This window comes from Chiloscyllium plagiosum, chromosome 5, assembly GCF_004010195.1.
Source record: "Chiloscyllium plagiosum isolate BGI_BamShark_2017 chromosome 5, ASM401019v2, whole genome shotgun sequence".
NCBI classification, from domain to species: domain Eukaryota; kingdom Metazoa; phylum Chordata; class Chondrichthyes; order Orectolobiformes; family Hemiscylliidae; genus Chiloscyllium; species Chiloscyllium plagiosum.
Window position 1 is genome coordinate 108,313,303 of NC_057714.1, and position 19,569 is coordinate 108,332,871.

The 19,569-nt window shown below is 43.0% G+C and overlaps 1 protein-coding gene across 4 annotated transcripts in view; it reads left to right on the plus strand.

Moving 5' to 3' along the window:
- The window catches only part of LOC122550126 (5'-AMP-activated protein kinase subunit gamma-2-like), a 461,224-nt gene that overhangs the window by 210,118 nt on the left and 231,537 nt on the right, over nt 1-19,569 (plus strand). For all 4 annotated transcript variants that reach the window (XM_043690750.1, XM_043690749.1, XM_043690748.1 and 1 more), the window contains exon 3: nt 18,630-18,906. In XM_043690750.1, the coding sequence (XP_043546685.1) occupies nt 18,630-18,906 (277 nt within the window). The remainder of the gene's footprint in view (nt 1-18,629; nt 18,907-19,569) is intronic.

The window sequence follows — 19,569 nt, forward strand, 5'->3', positions numbered from 1 at the left end:
AATGTATGGTTGTCCACTTTGGTGGCAAGAACAGGAAGGCAGATTACTTCCTCAATGGAATCAATTTAGGTAAAGCAGTACAGCGAGATCTGGGTGTTCTTGTACACCAGCAGGTAGTGAAGGCTAATAGCATGCTGGCCTTCATAACAACAGGGATTGAGTATAGAGGTGAAGAGGTTCTTCTGCAGCTGTACAGGGCCCTGGTGAGACCACATCTGGAGTATTGTGTGCAGTTCTGGTCTCCAAATTTGAGGAAAGACATTCTGGCTATTGAGGGAGTGCAGCGTAGGTTCACGAGGTCAATTCCTGGAATGGCGAGATTACCTTACACTGAAAGACTGAAGCGACTGGGCTTGTATACCCTTGAGTTTAGAAGACTGAGAGGGGATCTGATTGAGACATATAAGATTATGAAAGGATTGGACACTCTGGCAGTAGGAAACATATTTCCACTGATGGGTGAGTGCCGAACCAGAGGGCACAGCTTAAAAATACGGGGTAGACTATTTAGGATAGAGCTCAGGAGAAACTTCTTCACCCAGAGAGTGGTGGCTGTGTGGAATGCTCTGCCCCAGAGGGCAGTGGAGGCCCACTCTAAGGATTCATTTAAGAAGGAGTTGGATAGAGCTCTCAAAGATAGTGGAATCAAGGGTTATGGAGATAAGGCAGGAACAGGATACTGATTAGGAATGATCAGCCATGATCATATTGAATGGCGGTGCATGCTCGAAGGGCTGAATGGCCTACTCCTGCACCTATTGTCTATTGTCTATTGTCTACCCACTTTCAGGCAACTCCTGTTTATAGATAGTCAGATTTTCTTAACCTGGTACTTAACGTGTAATAAAAGATGTGATGTCTAATTTCTTCAGATAGTGAATTTAAAAGATGTTAATTTTAATTATTCTTATTAATTTTCTGTCTCTTTTCTTTAACCCTTAACCTTTTCTCTTTTTATGTCTCATTCCATATCTGATTTGCCTCTAATTCACGGTTTTTCTCAGTCTTTCTTCAACTCGTAAATGTAATTGTTGAGGGAGATGCATTGTCATTTCCTGTCATATACCAAGGTTCCAGATGCACTAACCATATTGGTGGCAACTCACACTCAACAACTTTCAGGACAACAGGAAGTGGGCTGTAGGCTGCAAAGTAAGATTTTAACCAGTTAGACAAGGTGCCTCATTCTGCAAATTGCAGCTATTGCATTTACTTTTGTGTGGATGAGGTAGCCAGTGGTTCCCTGAAAGTTGCTGATAGCTAGAAGCAGGAATTGTTATAACATTTAAGAAGTATTTAGATGTGCACTTGCGATGCCAATGCATACAAGGCTATAGGCCAAGTGCTGGAAAGTGGAATTAGAATAGTTAGAATGGTTGTTTTTGACCAGCACAGGAGTGACGGGCTGAATGGCTTTTCTTTGTTCTGCAGAACTCAATTGCTTTGTATTCCACCTGTCATGTTCTAGCCCATTCACACAGCCATGATTGATCACAGCATTGCTTAAATGAAAAGCTGTTTTTTGAATATGTTTCTCCTGTGTAAAATGTACAATGGAAGTCAAAGGAGGCAGAAGGTAATTATGTTTTACTCTGTCAGTGCAGTTTGTGAACATTTTTTTACAGACAGCATTACTGTGTCCTGAGAAGCCTCCCAGTGTTCCAGTACAGAGTTTGGGATTTATTGAGATCCAGGATTATCTTGATGCTCAATCCTGGAAACACAGTACAAAACCAGAGTTAGTCAGCAAAAAACATAAAGAGTTGTTACCAACAAAACCTGTGCTTTCACTTGTGCAAAGTCAGTTTCTATTAATTTTTATGGCTGTATTTTGTTCCTGTTTAACTCTTTGTTTGGCAACACACCCCAAAGCCCTACCATTAAGTGTAGAAGTCATGCCCTGTTTGCCTCATCAAATGCAACCCCTCATATTTATCTAAATAAATTAGCCATAAGATTATAAACTACTAATGCTGCTAAACATCTAGGTTCTGCTTTTAAGTAAGAATGACCAAAAATATCTTTGAGTCATAGTTTTACAGCACGGAAACTGACCCTTTGATCTACGCCAAGCAGACATCCCAATCTGACCCAATCCGTTTGCCAGCATTTGATAGATCCATATCCCTCTAAACCCTTCCTATCATTCCATACATGCACCACCTTCTGTGTGAAAGAATGTATCCCTCAGGTCCTTTTTAAATTTTTCCCCTCTCATCTTAAACCTCTGCCCTCTAGTTTTAGACTCCCTCTACCCTGGAATCTATTCACCCTATCTAGGCCCCACATGATTTTGTAAATCGCTATGAGGTCACCCCTCAGTCTCCAGCGTTCCTGAGAAAAATGCCTATTCAACCTCTCCCCATAATTCAAGCTCTCCAATCTAGGCGATATCCTTATAAATCTGTTCTGCACCCTCACAAGTTTAACAACGTCTTTCCTATAGAAGGGTGACCAGAATTGTGCACAATACCCCAAAAGTGCCCTTGCTACTCACTGTACAGCTGCACAATGACCTCCCAACTCCTATATGCAATGCACTGATCAATAAAACAAACGTGCCAAATGCCTGCTTCACCACCCTGTCTACCTGTGACTCCACTTTCAAGGAACAGTGCGCCTGCACCCCCAGGTTTCTTTGTTTGGCAACACGCCCCAGGGCCCTTCCATTAACTGGATAAGTCCTGCCCTGGTTTGCCTTAGCAAAATGCAACACCTCGCATTTATCTAAATTACATTCTACCTGCCACTCTTCAGCTAATTGACCTATCTGATCAAAATCATGTTATACACTGAGAGAATCTTCTTCATTGCCCACAATGTTATTTATTTTGGTGTCGTCTGCATTCCTCCTACATTCACATCCAAATTATTTATTTAAATGTCAAAAAGACAGTAGGCCCCAGCACTAATTCTTGCAGTACACCGCTGATCACAGGCCTCTAGTCTGAAAAGCAACCCTCTACCACCACCCTCTGTTTCTTGTCTTCTAGCCAATTTTGTATCCAATTGGCTAGCTCTCCCGGATCCCATGTGATCTAACCTTACTAACCGGTCTGCAATGCAGAACCTCGTCAAAAACTTTGCTGAAGTCCATACAGACAACATCTACTGCTCTGTCTTCATCAATCTCCTTTGTCACTTCTTCAAAAATCTCAATCAAGTTAGTGAAACAAGATTTCCCATGCACAAAGCCATGTTGACTATCCCTAATCAGTCCTTTTCACATGAATGTAAATTCTGTTCCTCAGAATCCCCTCCAATAACATACCCATCACTGATGTCAGGCTCAACTGTCTATAGTTCCCTCATTTTTCCTTACAGTCTTTCTTAAATAATTGGACCACATTAGCCAACCTCCAGTCTCCTGGCATATCGCCTGTGGCTGTCAATGATATAAATGTCTCAGCAAAGGGCCCAGCAATCACTTCCCGAACTACCCACAAACTTCTAGGAAGCACCTGATCAGGTCCTGGGGATTTATCCACCTTTATAAGTTTTAAGACCCCCAGCACTTCTTCCTCTGTAATATGAACTCTTTTCGAGGCATTGGTGTTTATTTCCCAAGTCCCCTAGCGTCTGTGCACTTCTCCATAGTAAATACTGACACTAAATATTTGTCTAGTGTCTCACCCATTCCTGTGGTTCCACACATAGGCACCACATTGATCTTTAGGGGGCCCTATTCTCTCCCTAGTTACGCTTTTGCCCTTATAGTACTTACAGAATTTGGATTCTCCTCAACTCCAATTGCCAAAGCTATCTCAGGTCCCCGTTTTGCCCTCCTGATTTCCCTCTTCGGTATACTCCTACTGCCCTTATACTCCTGGAGAGATTCACTCAATCCCATCTGTCTATACCTGATATATATCTCCTTTTTCTAGCATAGAGCCTCCATCTCTCTCATCATCCAGCATTCCCTACACCTACCAGCCTCTCCCTTCACCCGAACAGGAATATACAATCTCTGAACTCTCCCAATTCCCAACCATCTCTTTACCTATGCATAGCTCTCTCAATGAACTTTTGTAAGTTCCAATCTAATACTGTCAAAATTGTCCTTTCTCCAGTTTAAAACTTTAACTTCTTGATCAGTTCTATCCTTTTCCATACCTATTTTAAAAGTTATAGAATAGTGAATACTTGCCCCAAAGTGCTCTCCCACTAACATCGCCATAACTTGCCCTGCCTTATTTACAACAGAAGGTCAAGTCTTGCTCCTTCTCTGGTAGTGAATAAGAGAGTGTCCTTAACTCTATGGCAATCCCAGTCTTTGTTTAGAAAGTTGAAATCCCCTACTGTTACAGCCCTATTATTCTTATACAGCCCTAAGGATATCTGAGATCTCCTTTCATATTTGTTTCTCGATTTCCCAAAAATGTGATCATCCTTTTCTTATTTTCCAGTTCTATCCATATAATTTCACTGGACAATCTCCCAGGGATATCCTACATAAGCGCAGCCATAGTGTTAACTTTAACTACAAAACACCACTCCCCCTTCTCTCTTGCACCGTCCCCCCTCCCCACTGCCCCACCTTTCTATCCATCCTATAGCAGCTGTACCCTGGAACATTAAGCTGGCAGTCCTGCTCATCTCTGTGCCACATCTCTGTCCTGTAATTGCTGTGATATTTCCAACCATGCCCTAAGTTCATCTGCCTTCTCTGTCAGGCCTCTTGCATTGAAATAAATGGGCGGCACGGTGGCACAGTGGTTAGCACTGCTGCCTCACAGCGTTGGAGACCCGGGTTCAATTCCCGCCTCAGGCAACTGACTGTGTGGAGTTTGCACGTTCTCCCCGTATCTTGCGTGGGTTTCCTCCGGGTGCTCCGGTTTCCTCCCACAGTCCAACGATGTGCATGTCAATTGAATTGGCCATGCTAAATTGCCCGTAATGTTAGGTAAGGGGTAAATGTAGGGGAATGGGTGGGTTGCGCTTCGGCGGGTCGTTGTGGATTTGTTGGGCCGAAGGGCCTGTTTCCACACTGTAATGTAATCTAGAAAATCTAATGTACTGTAATAAGTTTAGTTTCAGTCTTACCTCATTGTCTGCCAAGCTCTTGTCTACCTTGACTATTTAACTTGTTCTACATATCCACTGTACCAGCCCCGACCTCAGCCTTTTCTCTTTTCTCACTATCACTTTGGTTCTTCCAACACCCCCAACCCCCGAGTAGCATGAACAAATTGCCCCAAAGAATATTGGACCCCTTTCCGTCCCTCTTACATGGGTCATTTATACTCCTGGGGAGATCCCGTTAGTCCAAAAATGTGAATCCCTGCTCCTTGCACCAGCCCTTCAGTCACGCATTCATCTGCTCTATCCTCCTAGGATGTGGCGTCAGTAGTAGTTCAGATATGACTACCCTTTAGGATCTACTTCTCCACCTCATGCCCACTTCCCTATATTTTCTCTGCAGGACCTCATCCTTTTCCGTACCTATGTCATTGGTATCAACGAGCACCACAACCTTGTGCTAGTCACTCTCCCTTTTCAGCATATTCTGCATCCTTTCTGAGACCTGCTCGACTAAGGGAGGCAACACACCATCCTGATGTCTCACTGTCCACTGCAGAGACGTCCCTCTCATCCCCTGACCGGAGAGTCCCCAATTACAATCAATCGCTTGGAACCTGACATACCTCTGATTATAGTAGAGCCAGTCTCGGTACCAGAAACCTAGCCGTCAGTGCTATACTCATTTGAGAGGCCATTCTGCCACCTCCAGTATCCAAAATAGCATTTCTGTTTGAGATAGGGATAGCCACAGGAGATTCCTGCACTACCTGGCTACCTCTCCTACCATTCCTAGGGTTAAACCATCTACCTGACTGTATCTGCAAATTTTCTATCTTCTGAAATTGCCATCCACCACATCCCTTTGCTCTTGTAGACTCCTGATTACCCCTAACTGATACTCCAACCAATCCATGCGATCCGATAGGATTGACATCCAAACACACTTGCTGCAGACGTAGTCTCTCCTTGTTTTCTCTCCTTGGTTTTTCAAATCTGACAGGAAAAGCACATCACCCTACTAAAAGCCATTTCTGCCCCTTTAGCAATCTTGAGTTTCACTTTAAGCCTTTCAATGGGTAATGCAATTGCAAACACTTGTCAGCCAGCAGGGAAAAATAAAATGTAACAGCAGTGTTGGAGCAATTCACTGGGCATCTAGTGGATGAAGGAGATGTCTCTGCCGCAAACTGTAGATCATCCAATTCTGTCAAATTAAAGGTGCAGGTTTTCATGGAGTTAGAGTACTGTACTCATTGGTTACTGCAAAGGTAAATGGTGAAGAGATGATCAACCTGTCCACACACCTTGGATGCACACGGACACTAGGAACTGACAATTGTATAAGAAGTAGGAGCAGGAGTAGACTTTTTTAAAGTTTGTTCATGGGATGTGGGCCTCACTTACAGTTAAGATTTAGTCATATTATTGAGATTCTGGAGTCACATATAGGCCAGATCAGGTAAGGACAGCGGATTTCTTTTCCTAAAGAACATTAGGGAACCAGATGGGTTTTTACAACAGTTGATAGTGGTTACCAGATCAGCATTACACTAGCTTTTTATTCCAGACTTTTATTTAACTTACAAATCACTATCTGTCATGGTGGAATTCAAATCCGTGTCCTCAGAATTTTAGCCAGGCACTTTGAGCTGTGTGTACCGAGACATTACCACATCCAATACCTCCCTGGCCCCAGAGCCAATGAACTGCTGAGTAAGTTGGTAAAATGAGCCCTGTCACATCACCCATTTCTCACATTGCCATTAGCTGTCATGAGTCTGCTTCATTCAGAAAGATGATTCGGTCCGGTCAGCATGGTTTGTGCGAGGAAAATCATGTCTCATAAACTCGATTGAAATTTTTTGAGGAACTTACCAAAAAGATTGATGATGGCTGTGCAGTAGATGTTTTTTATTTGGATTTCAGTAAAGCCTTTGACGAGGTTCGACCAATTAGTAAAGTTAGGTCACATGGGATTCAGGGTGAGCTTGCCAATCGGATACATAATTGGCTTAACAGCAGGAGACTGTGGGGAAGTGGGGAAGGGTTGCTTTTCAGGCTGGAGGCCTGTGACCAGCGGTGTACCACGGGGATCGGTTCTGAGTCCTTTTTTTTGTCATTTATCTAAATGATTTGGATGAAGATATAGAAGGCATGGTTAGTGAGTTTGTCAACAACACCAGTGGTGTACCACAGGGATCGGGTCTGGGTCCTCTTTTGTTTATCAGTTATATAAATGATTTGGATGAGAATATAGAAGGCATGGTCAGTAAGTTTGCGGAGGACACCAAAATTGTTGTCATAGAAGACAGTGAAGAAATTTTCAAAAATTACAAATGGATCTTGATCAAATGGGTCAATGGGCTGAAAAATGGCAAATGGAGTTCAATCTGGATAAATGCGAGGTACTGTGTTTTGGTACAACACAGAAGGCGAGGGCTTACACAATTAAAGGTAGAGCCTTGGGTAGTGTTTTTAGAACAGAGAGACCTAGGGTTCAGGTACATAATTCTTTGAAGTTTATATCACATAAAGGCAGGGTGGTTAAAAAGGCATCTAGCACACTTGCCTTCATTGCTTAGACCTTTGAATATAGGAGTTGGGAAGGCATGTTGAGATTGTACAGGACATTGTGAGGCCCCTTCTGGAATACTGTGTCCAGTGCTGGTCACCCAGTTACTGGAAGCTACTATTTAGCTGGTGAGGGTTCAAAAGAGATTTACCAGGGGGGGGTTGCCACGTATGAAAGGTTTGAGTTGTTAAAGAAAGGCTGGATAAGCTTGGACTTTTTTTCACTGGAGCGTAGGAAGTTGAGAGACGATCTTCTTGAACTTTATAAAATAATATGAGGTATAAATAGAGTTAATGGTAGTTGTCTTTTCCCTAGAATGGGGAATTTCAAGACTTGCAGGCATGTTTTTAAGGTGAGAGCAGAGAGATTTAAAAAAGATGAGCTGCAATTCTTTTTACACAGGTTGGTTCACATATGGAATGAACTTCCTGAGGAAGTGGTGGATGTGGGCACAATTACAACCTTTAGAAGACATTTGGACAGGTACATGAATAGGAAAGGTTTGGAAGGACATGGGCAAGGAGCAGGCAGGTGGGACTAGTTTAATTTGGGATTACGTTCAGCAAGGAGTAGTTGGACTGAAAGGTCTGTTTCCATGCTGAATGTCTCCATGTATAAGGTCTGTACCTTCCCATCACCCAAAGATACTTGTATGCATCATTCATAATTTGTTTGGCTAGCATGACAAATGATGAAGCTTGTTCTTTAGCACTGATTTTTGACACTATAATTTCCCTTTCAAAGCCTAGTCTTTGTAGGCTCTGGATAAGTTAATAATAGTTGTCTTCAGGTTTTTGTACATGAGTATTTGAGTGCTTAATTAGAGTGGTTGGACTTACTGTCATTTCAAGAATGTTACACAATTTTTATCAGAATTTTAAAATGCTCATTCCTTGGCAAAGCTGTTTTTGGGTGACTCATTGTTTTCTGTCAAAGTGCTTAGATGCACAATTTTCTGTTGACTGGTTGGATATTAAGTCAAACTAATTGTGAACACATTCTCTTCATCGTCATTTAGTTGGAACTGATAGCATAACGCAGTCAGTCAGTAGAATGTCCTTGTGTTGAAGAAAATCAGACTTTAGTTGTCGCCTGCATGAACCTGTTAGTCTCTGTTCATTTTAGTTTCTCTTCTGGAATCTTCAGACTTGCAAGTCTTTGCTATAATTATGTTAGCGAGTATTCGCTTTGAACATTCTGTTCAAAACTTTGTTTCAGTAGATTCTGTCAACTAAGTGAATATAATTATTTCCAATTTGTTGATATAACTGCAATTTTACCAAAACTTTCAAAAGGCTTAGAGCTATCCAAGGCAACACAGGCTGCTCAGTTGGCACTCCATCAACCACTTTATATACTCATTTCCTCCACTGATGCATGCTGGAAGCAGTTATGTAAGAGGTCAAACCAAAAGGACATAGGCATCATGCACATGGGATCACCACCAGTACCTGCAACACCCACCATCCTCAAAAAAAACCATACACTTTCTTATTCAATCGTGGGAGGTGGGCATCGTTGGCTGGGCCAGTATTTATTGCCCACTCCCAGTTGTCCTTGAGAAGGTAGAACGCAACCTTCTTGAATCACTGCAGTCCACATGCCATAGGTCGCCCCACAATGCTGTTAGGGAGGGAATCAAGGATTTTGACCCAGCAATGCTGAAGGATTGGAGATTTATTTCTAACAATGGTGAGTGGCTTGGAGGGAACGTGCAGATGGTGGTGTTCCCATATGTCTGTTATCCTTGTCCTTCTAGAAGATAATGGTTGTAGGTTTGGAAGGTGCTGTCAAAAGAGCTTTGGTGAATTTCTGCTGTGCTTCTTGCAGATGCTACACACTGCTGCTCCTGTCCATTAATACTAGAGGGAGTGAATGTGGATGTGGACCCATCAAGTGGGCTGCTTTGTCCTGGATGGTGTCGAGCTTCTTGAGTGTTATTGGGATTGCACTCATCCGGGCAAGCTGCTATCCATTTGCTGTGATTTCAGAAACTGGTGACATTGATCAATATGGCATTAAATCGCTACACTTGTAGAAGGCCCAGTGATGAACTACCTCCCTAATGAATGTTCTCAACATAAATTAAGTACTCGGTTTGGTCTGTGCAGCTGTTTTTATTTCCAGTTCCCTTCTGACTTGCCTTTTTCATACTTTTGGAAGATCCTATGTAGGCTCCTTCATCCATTTGTTCTGTGGCCACCAAGACTTTTTGTTCTCAAATCCTTTTGTGTTGTGGTGTGAATCTTTTGAGAGTCATTTCTTCAGTCTATATTTACTAGTCCCTGCACATATGTATTCTGCATCTTCAATTGTACATTTTGTAAATGTAGTCCCTTTATCCTTGGATAAGATTCATTTTTAAGATTCTGTATCCTTCTTTCAGTCAATTTGTTGAAGCTTTTGACTCATTGTATTGAAGTTGGCCCTTTTTAAAAATGGCATTACCCAAATAATAGTTCATCCCAGGTTAAGTGAAACTCCATTCTTCTATGGTCTCTGTCACCAGGATAATGTTACTTCCATTTCCAGAGGTTATCTGGGTCACACATGGAAATAATTCCACAGTATCCAGTCACCAATTTATCCTTTATTTACATGTGGAAAGTCCTTGACATTGATCCAGCTCCCTCAGAGCCAGCGCTGAGTGAGCAGAATCTCTGACGCTCCTGTTTACACCTGTCAGCCAGGTTCTCTGATTGGACCAGATTAACAACCCCAATCAGGAACTCATATTCTATGAGGTCCACCCGGCTGACTCTGTGACATTCACTGCATCCCTGCCCCTCTGAGTCTGAGGACATAGGTCGGTTTCTTTCATAGCCCCTCCTGGGACATTTCAGCACTGAGTCAGGTTCCTCCCAGTCTGACTCTGATATGGGCGGTATGTAACACACATTATCTCACTTCTTGTGCCAGAGTGTCTCGGAAGAAATTCATTCTCCTCTTCAGGCGGCACATGTGTGAGGTGACAACATCTGCTATGTCCATCTCTGATTCTGAGGTATCTTCAACACTTGATGGAGAGGGAGAACACATGGGTTCCGGAACAATCAGAAAGGCTGTTAAGGAGCCAGGCATGATTTCCTCCTGCACCATTTGCAAGTTTGGAGTTTCAGGCGGCCCATGTGCTTGTTCAAGACCATCACACCTACCTGAACTTTATACATCACTGGACCTGACCTCACGTTGCCCGTGCCTCTTTCCCATGCAGTGCCATTTCCATGGTTCTTTCACCAAACTCCACCCCTGAAGCAAACTGTCTTGCTTTAGTGGACTCTTGTGTCCAGCGTTAGCATTCCTGAAAGCCATTTCACCCTCCCCACCCAGGTCCAGGAAGATCAGATTTATCCTGGTGTGGAGTCTTCTCCCCATTAGCAACTCTTCTGGAGCTATTCGTATAGTTATATGAAGGCTGGTCCCACAATCAAATAGGAACAGGACAGCGAGTTCTGAGAAGACTTGTAGCTCAGACTGAGGTTCTGGATGTAGGTTTGCTCTGGAAGGCTCTGGAAGGTTCATTTCCAGATGTTTCGTCACCCCACTAAGTAACATCTTCAGTGGACCTCCAGGTGATGCACTGTACATGATTCCTGCTTTCTATTTATATGTTTGGGTTTCTTTGGGTTGGTGATGTTATTTCCTGAGGTGATGTCATTTCTCGTTCTTTTTCTCAGGGGTTGGTAGATAGGGCCTAACTCGATGTGTTTGTTGATAGAATTCTGTTTGGAATGCCATGCTTCTAGGAATTCTCGTGCGTGTCTCTGTTTGGCATGTCCTAAGATGGATGTGTTGTCCCAGTCGAAATGGTATCCTTCTTATCTGTGTGTAAGGACACTAATGAGAGAGGGTCATATCGTTTTTGTGGCTAGTTGGTGTTCATGTATCCTGGTGGCTAGTTTTCTGCCTGTTTGTCTAATGTAATGTTTGTTACAGTCCTTGCACGGTATTTTGTAAATGAGATTAGTCTTGCTTGTTGTGCAAAACTAGTATTCTTACTTAAGGAAGGACACGCACAAGAATTCCTAGAAGCATGGCACTCGAAATGGAAATCTATCAACAAACACATTGAATTAGACCCCATTTACCACCCCCTGAGAAAAAGAACAGGAAATGACATCACCACCGGAAATGACATCACCAACCCAAAGAAACCCAAACATAAATAGAAAGCAGGAATCATGTACAGTGCTTCACCTGGAGGCCCACTGAAGATGTTACCTAGTAGGGTGACGAAACGTCTGGAAATGAACCTTCCAGCTCAGCAAGCAAACCTACATTCGGAACAGGACAGTTTGGTATCTAATGAAGCGATAGGCTGTTTCCTTAAGCCTGCCTTCAAGGTTTGGACTGTTCCTTTTGCCAGACCATTGAATGATGGATGGTATGAAGCTGTCCTTATATGAGAGATACCATTCAATTTAAGAAACACTTGAATATTCTCCTGGTAAACGATGGGTACATTTTGCTCCTGCCCCACTTGAATTCGAAGCTTTCACATGCTCATTCAGAATCGCCTCACTGACCCGAATTTTGTATGTCACAGGACCTGGCCTAGTGTTCCTCTGTTCAGGATATGTCCTGTGCGAGGCTAAGCAATTGCCTTCACTCAAGTGGTGTTCCCCAAGCTCAGTCAGATTGGCAAGGGTGTTCCCCCTCCTTCGGAATACCCTGTAACTCATATGCTCCACTTGCCGCATTTTGAAATGACAGTGCTAGTTGGAGTACCTGTTTAAAGTCCAGTTGGGCTTCATTTAGCAGGCACTTTTGTATGGTTACATCATTAATCCCATCTACCAAATGGTCTTTCAGCATCTCATTAAGGGTTAAATGAAAGTCGCATGCCTCTGCCAGTTGTCTTAACCTAATCATAACTGAATTTGGGGCGGCATGGTGGCTCAGTGGTTAATGATCCTGCCTCACAGCACCAGGGACCTGGGTTCGGTTCCAGCTTCGGGCGACTGTGTGGAGTTTGCACATTCTCTCTGTGTCTGCGTGGGTTTCCTCCCACATTTCAAAGATATGTAGGTTATATGAATTGGCCATGCTAAATTGCCCATGATGTTCAGAGATGTGTAGGTTAGGTGCATTAGTCGGGGTAAATGTATAGTAATGGAGTAGGGGAATGGGCATGGGTGGGATATTCTTCAGCGGGTCGGTGTGGACTTGTTGGGCCTAATGACCTGTTTCCACATTGTGGGGATGCAATGATGACTCTGTAGGGATTCTACGATAATCAAGTCCCAAAATTCCCCTGGTTCTCAAACTGCCAAGTAAAACTGATAATGTCTCGGAATAAGAGGAGGCTTGGGGTCATAATATTCCTTAACTAAATCTGTTAACTCTTCAAATGTTTTAGTATCTGGGGCCTCAGGAAAAATTCGGCGCCTAATAACCGAAAATGTTGCATATCCAAAAACTGTCAGGAGAATTACTTATTACTTTTCTACTGCCCCAATGTCATTTGCCTGGAAAAACTAAGACATTGTTTTCACATCCTGGGCCCAGTCTTTGACGGCAAGATCAAATGAGTCAAGTTTCCTATTTCTCTGGCTTTTCCTTATAGCCTTCCTTAAATAATGGCACCAAATTAGCCAACCTTCAGTCTTTCAGCATCTCAACCTGTAGCTCTCAAAGATATAGATATCTCAGAAAGGAGTCCAGCAATCACTTCTCCCTAGCTTCACACAAAGATCTGGCAAACACCTGATTAGATCTCGGGAATTTTTTTTAGATTACTTACAGTGTAGAAACAGGCCCTTCGCCCCAACAAGTCCACACCGACCCTCTGAAGAGCAACCCACCCAGAGCCATTCCCCTACATTTACCCCTTCACCTAACACTACCGGCAATTTAGCATGGCCAATTCACCTAACCTGCACATTTTCTGGACTGAGGGAGGAAACCGGAACACCCGGAGGAAACCCACGCAGACACGGGAAGAATGTGCAAACTCCACACAGTCAGTTGCCTGAGGGAGAATTGAACCCTGGTCCCTAATTACTTTTTTGCTTTTAATATACTTACAGAATTTGGATTCTCCTTAAATCTATTTGCTAAAGCTATCTTATGTCTCCTTGTTGCTTCCTGATTTCCCTAATTCCTACTGCCTTTATACTTCTCTAGGGATTCACTCGAGTCCAGCTGTCTATACCTGACATGTGCCTTCTCCCCCAGCCCTGTCAGACTTTTATACGTTTCAATGAAATCCTCCATTATTCTTCTAACATTCAGTGAATACAAGCCCAGTTGACTCAATCTTTCCTCCAATGACAAACCTGCCATCCCAGGAATCAGTCTAGTGTGCCTTTATAAGGCAAGTATATCTTTAGATAGGGAGACCAAAACTGTATACAGTACTCCAAGTGTGGAGAAGGATAAGGATCGGGAATTTTATGACAAAACCATATGTATAGTATTGAGTAGCTTCTTGGACATCAACCCTTGTTCATAGTCCTGTGATTTTAGTTTTTGAATTAATTTTCCGGATGTGGGCATCTCTGGCCAGGCCAACATTTTACAGTCATCACTAAGTGCCCAGGGATGGTGTTGGTGAGCCATCTCCTTGAACCACTGAGTAGTGACTTCATTGAATTAAATGGCTTGTAAATTACACAAGAGTCATATGTCTGCCACACTGAGTGAGGTGACAAGTCTTCATCTCTGATTGGCATTTTTAATTCCATCCCACACCTTCATGGCCATTTTTAACTACTGTTAACATTTTTGATTATTAGATTTTTAAAAATATAAGTGCCAACTTTCTAATTGCGTTGATGGAGTTTAAAACTTATATTCCTTGTTTGACTAGTCTAACATAGTCGAAAAGTGTGATGCTGGAAAAGCACAGCAGGTCAGGCAGCATCAGAAGATCAGGAGTATTGGCGTTTTGGGCATAAGTTCTTCATCAGGAATGAAGAAGAGCTTATGCCCAAAACATGGACTCTTCTGCTCCTCAGATGCTGCCTGACCTGCTGTGCTTTTCCAACACCACGCTTTTCTGACTCTGCAGCATCTGCAGTCCTCATGTTCTCTTAGTCTAGTAACGTAATAAATGCTATTTTAACCTGTTGTAAATTGAGTGTTTCAAACCAGTCTTCTGGTGCATTTTAGGAGAATACTTGAGTCATGGTTTGATGTTTATCATTTTTGGGTGTTATTTGTTTTCCTTTTAAATCTTACTGTGGGTTCACTTCAGAGGAAAATCATACTGACTCTTCAGTGGAGTGCCAGGGGAATGCTGCACCATTGGAGGGTGCCATCTTTCAGATGAGACATTCTAATCAAAGCTACAGCTACCTGCTCAGATGAATGTAAAATATCCTATGACACTACTTCAAAGAAAAAGCAAGGGCGTTCTCGTTGGTGTCTGGACAACTTCATGAAAACAGATTATCTAATCATGGTGACATTGTGGGCAGTGGGGCTTGTTGTGACCGACTCGGCAATTGAATTTACTGCAAGAGTGACTGCACTTCGAAACTACCTCACTGGCAATAAAAGTGGTTGCGAAAATCCTTACCTAAGTCCAAGTCTTTCTTCTGTTCTTTCACGTGTTTTGAGTCACAGCAGTAACATACGCTTGTATTTTGAATAAATGCTTGGTATGGCAATTGCTCTGCCCAAAACCGCAAGAAATTACAGAGCGTTGTGAACGCAGCCCAGTCCATCTCACAAACCAACCTTCCTTTTTTTGATTCCACCTACACTTCCCGCTACCTTGGGAAAGCACAAACATAAAGGCCCCTCCCACTCTGATTATACTCTCTTTCACCCACTTCCATCAGACATAAGATAAAAAGTTTGAAAACACAAACCAGCAGAGTTTAAAAACAGCCTCTTCCCTGCTGTTAACAAATTTATGAATGGACCTCTTATATTAGAGTTGATCTTCTCTGCTCATTCTCTGTGGTTGTGACACTATATTTTGCACTCTCTTATATTATCTTGATGTAATTATGTAAGACATGATTTCTCATGTTAGCGCACAACAATACTTTTCACTGTATCTCAGTGCATGTGACGATAATAATAAATCAAACTGAAATTCCAAATTCTGCATCTGCTGGAAATCTAAAACAAACTCAGACAATGCTGAAGAAACTCATTGGGTCTGGCAGCATCTATGGAGAGAAGCAAAACTAATGTCAAATCTAGTGTGATTCTTCATCAGTGTTCTGATGTTGCCAGACCTTCTGATTTCTCTAGGACTTGCCGTGTTTGTTGTTCATAGATTCATTTAATTGAAGTCAGAAATCACATGACACCAGATTGTAGTCCAACAGGGATTTGTTTGAAATTGCAAGCTTTTGGAATATAACCCTTTCGTCAGGTGAAGTGAGAGGGAAGCGCACAGAACTTAGACTTTACAGGCAGAGACATCAAGGGCAGGGAGATCAAAAGATCATATAAATGTCATGAGTGGAGTCAACGGATTCCTACAGTGTGGAAACACGCCATTTGGCCCAACAAGTCCACACTGACCTTCTGTAGAGAAACCCACCCAGACCCATTTCCCCACCCTATTACTCTATATTTACTCCTGACTAATGCACCTAATCCACACATCCCTGAACACTGTGGGCAATTTGGCATGGCCAGTTCACCTAACCTGCCCATCTCTAGATTGTGGGAGGAAACCAGAGCACACAGAGCAAACCCACACAGACACAGGGAGAATGTTCAAACTCCACACAGACAGGCACCCGAGGCTGGAATCAAACTCACATCCAGGCGTTGTGAGGCAGCAGTGCTAACCACTGAGCCACCTTACAGTGTCGAATAATGAGTCTCTGCAGGTGACTAAGGGTGTTAGACAGTATGAGTCAAGTGTCACTGAGCATTTGCAGCCTCCAACATCATATAAATCAGAGATAGGAATTGCAGCTAATTAGTCTGCTGTCTCCGCCGGTGACATTGATATTTGGAGAAAATTGTACCACAGCCTCGTATCAGTAATGTAGAGTGGACTGCAGTTCTGACCTCGGACCTGATTTGGAATTTATCAAATATTTAGCCCACAAAGATTTCTTAGGAGGAACACAATCTGAAATTTCACCACTGACAAAATAAGACCAGAAGGCATAGAAACAAATGTAGGCCATTCAGTCCATCAACTCTGCACCACCATTCACTGAGATCACGTTCATTCTCAGCTCCACTTTTCTTCATTGTTCTTGGTTCCCTCACTTATTTAAAATCTAATGATCTCAGTCTGAATGTACTTAACCCAGCCTCAACAGCCCTGATAAAGAGTTCAACATATTCACTGTCCTCTCAGGGAAGAAATTCCTCCTCCTCTTTGTCTTAAATGTGTGACCCTTTATTCTGAGATTATGCCCTCTGGTCCTAAGGCCTCCCACAATGGGAAATAACCATTCTACATCTACCCTGTCAAGTCCCCTAAGGATCTGGTGTGTATCAACAAGGTTGCCTCTTGTTCTCTTAAATTCCAAAGAGCACAGGCTCAACCCACTCAAACTCTCCTTTTAGGACAGTCCTCCCCTATTCAGAGTCAAGAACGTGTTGCTGGGAAAGCACAGCAGGTCAGGCAGCATCCGAGAAGCAGGAGAATCGACATTTCAGGCATAAGCCCTTCATCAGGGCCTGATTCCGTTGAAGGGCTTATGCTCGAAACGTCGATTCTCCTGCTTCTTGAATGCTGCCTGACCGGCTGTGCTTTCCCAGCAATACACTCTCGACTCAGCTCCAGCATCTGCAGTCCTCACTTTCTCCTTTCGTATTCAGTATCGACCAAGTGAACCTTCTATGCACTGCCTCCAATTCCAGTATACCTTTCCTTAGATAAAGGTCTGAAAACTGTTCACTGTATTCCATCTGTGATCTGACCAATACCTGGGCAGCACGGTGGCTCAGTGGTTAGCACTGCTGCCTCACAGTGCCAGGAACCTGAGTTCAATTCCAGCCTTGGGCATCTGTCTGTGTGGAGTTTGTACATTCTCCCCATGCCTGCATACGTTTCCACAGTCTAAAGATGTGCAGGTTTGGTGAATTGGCTGTAAATTGCCCATAGTGTTCAGGGACGTGTATATTAGGTGCATTGGTCAGGGATAAATATAGGATAATAGTGTAGAGGAATGGATCTGGGTGGGTTACTCTTTGGAGAGTCAGAGTGGACTTGTTAGGCCAAAGACCTGTTTCCACACTGTAGGGATTCTAATAGATAACAAATATTCACAGCACAGGAAGAGGCCATTTGGCCTACTTAGGTCCATTGTGTAGTTTATGTTCCCAAAAGCGTCTTGTCACCGTCTACCATCTAACTGCACCAACATATCCTTTTATTCCCATCTCCTTCATGTGCTTCTCTTACTTACCCTTAAATGCATCAGTGCTATTTGCCTCAACTACTGGTAAGGGGTGAGTTCCACATTCCAATCTCTCACTGGCTAAAGAAGTTTCACCCGATTTCCCTCCTGGAAACCTTTGTGATTTTTGTTTTGGTTTTTGTGAAAACATGGGCTCCTCCCGTTAACTTTAAAACACATGGTTCCAAACCAGATCAGCTGAGGATTAAAGGTTTCCATGTGCAAAAGTCACTGAATTACTTCCAGTACTGGAAGGGGAAATTGTTCAGGGCCCAAGAGGAAGGAGGAGGGTAATGGAATTAATTTGATAGCTCGTTCAAAGAACTGGCAATGATACAATAGACTGACTGGCTTCCTTCAGTGCTACAAGCTGCAGAAAGCCCTTGACCTTTTCTAAGATTGTGAGGCCATTATGAATTCACATTTTATTCTGCCACAGCATAATTGTTGCAATTACCTTATCTATGTGGATGATTCTTTTTTGGAGCATTCTTGCAATTTATGCGAAATCTCTGGAGACTCGATGAGCTGTAATCTGTGTATGGGATGTTCTAGGGATATGTTGCTGCATCTTGTTGCTTTTTTGTGAATCCTTTGTCCTTCAAAAGTGCATGGTTAAAGTAAAAATGTATCAAAACGCTTCTTATTTGATGGGTTTTGGTGTGACCGTTTCTGCTATGAGGCCTGATTTGTGTTCCCACCTACAGGGTGAAGACAGCTCCCATTCCAGCGGTAGCCCCTCCAAAGGATTCTTCTCCCGGAATTTTTACAACCGACCCTCCAGCCCGGTCTCTGCTCCAGTGAGAGTGAAGCAGAGCCCTGGTTCTCCAAAAACAGTATTCCCTTTTCCCCAAGACTCTTCGCCAAGGTCTCCTCGGCGAATGAGCTTCAGTGGGATCTTCCGCTCCACCTCGAAGGATTCCTCTGGCAGTTCCACTTCTACCTCGCCTGTTTCCATGAAGTTTTTCTCCAGATCAAGAAAAGGTAAGAGAATTATTAACACTAGAGGTGTGGTGCATGTTAAAAGGTTATGTTTTTTGTCTCCGTAGCGCTCTCTCTATCTCCCTATGTCTATCTCTCTCTCTATCTCTCTGTTTTCTCTTTCTCTGTGTCTCTCATATCTCGCTTACTCTTGCTCTCTCTGTCTTGTTTTTTCTCTCAATCTCTCTCCCTTGTGTCTCCTTCTGTTGTGTCTCACTCACTTGTGCTGTCTCGTTTCCCCTCTCTCTCTAACACATGTTGGAGTATTGGAAGCAGTACAATGAAGGTTTGCTTGACTATGTTCCTGGGACAAGATGGTTGTCTTGTGATAAAAGGCTGAGTAGATTGGATCCCTATTCTCTGGAATGTGCAAGAAGGAGAGAAGATAATCTCATTGAAAAACCCAGTATTCTGTAAGGATAAATACTGAGAGAATCAGAGCAAAATAATGCGGATACTGGAGATCTGAAATAAAGACAGAAGGAGCTGTAAAATCTCAGCAGGTCTGGCCAGGATCTGTAGGGAGAGAAATAGAGTTAACATTCTGAGTCCCGTATGAGTCTTCCTTGGATCTGGCATAGGTCCTGAGAGTTTTTCTGCTGAATGGGGAATTTAAAACACAGGAGCTCAGTCTCAGATTAGCAGATGAACATTTAGAACTGAGAT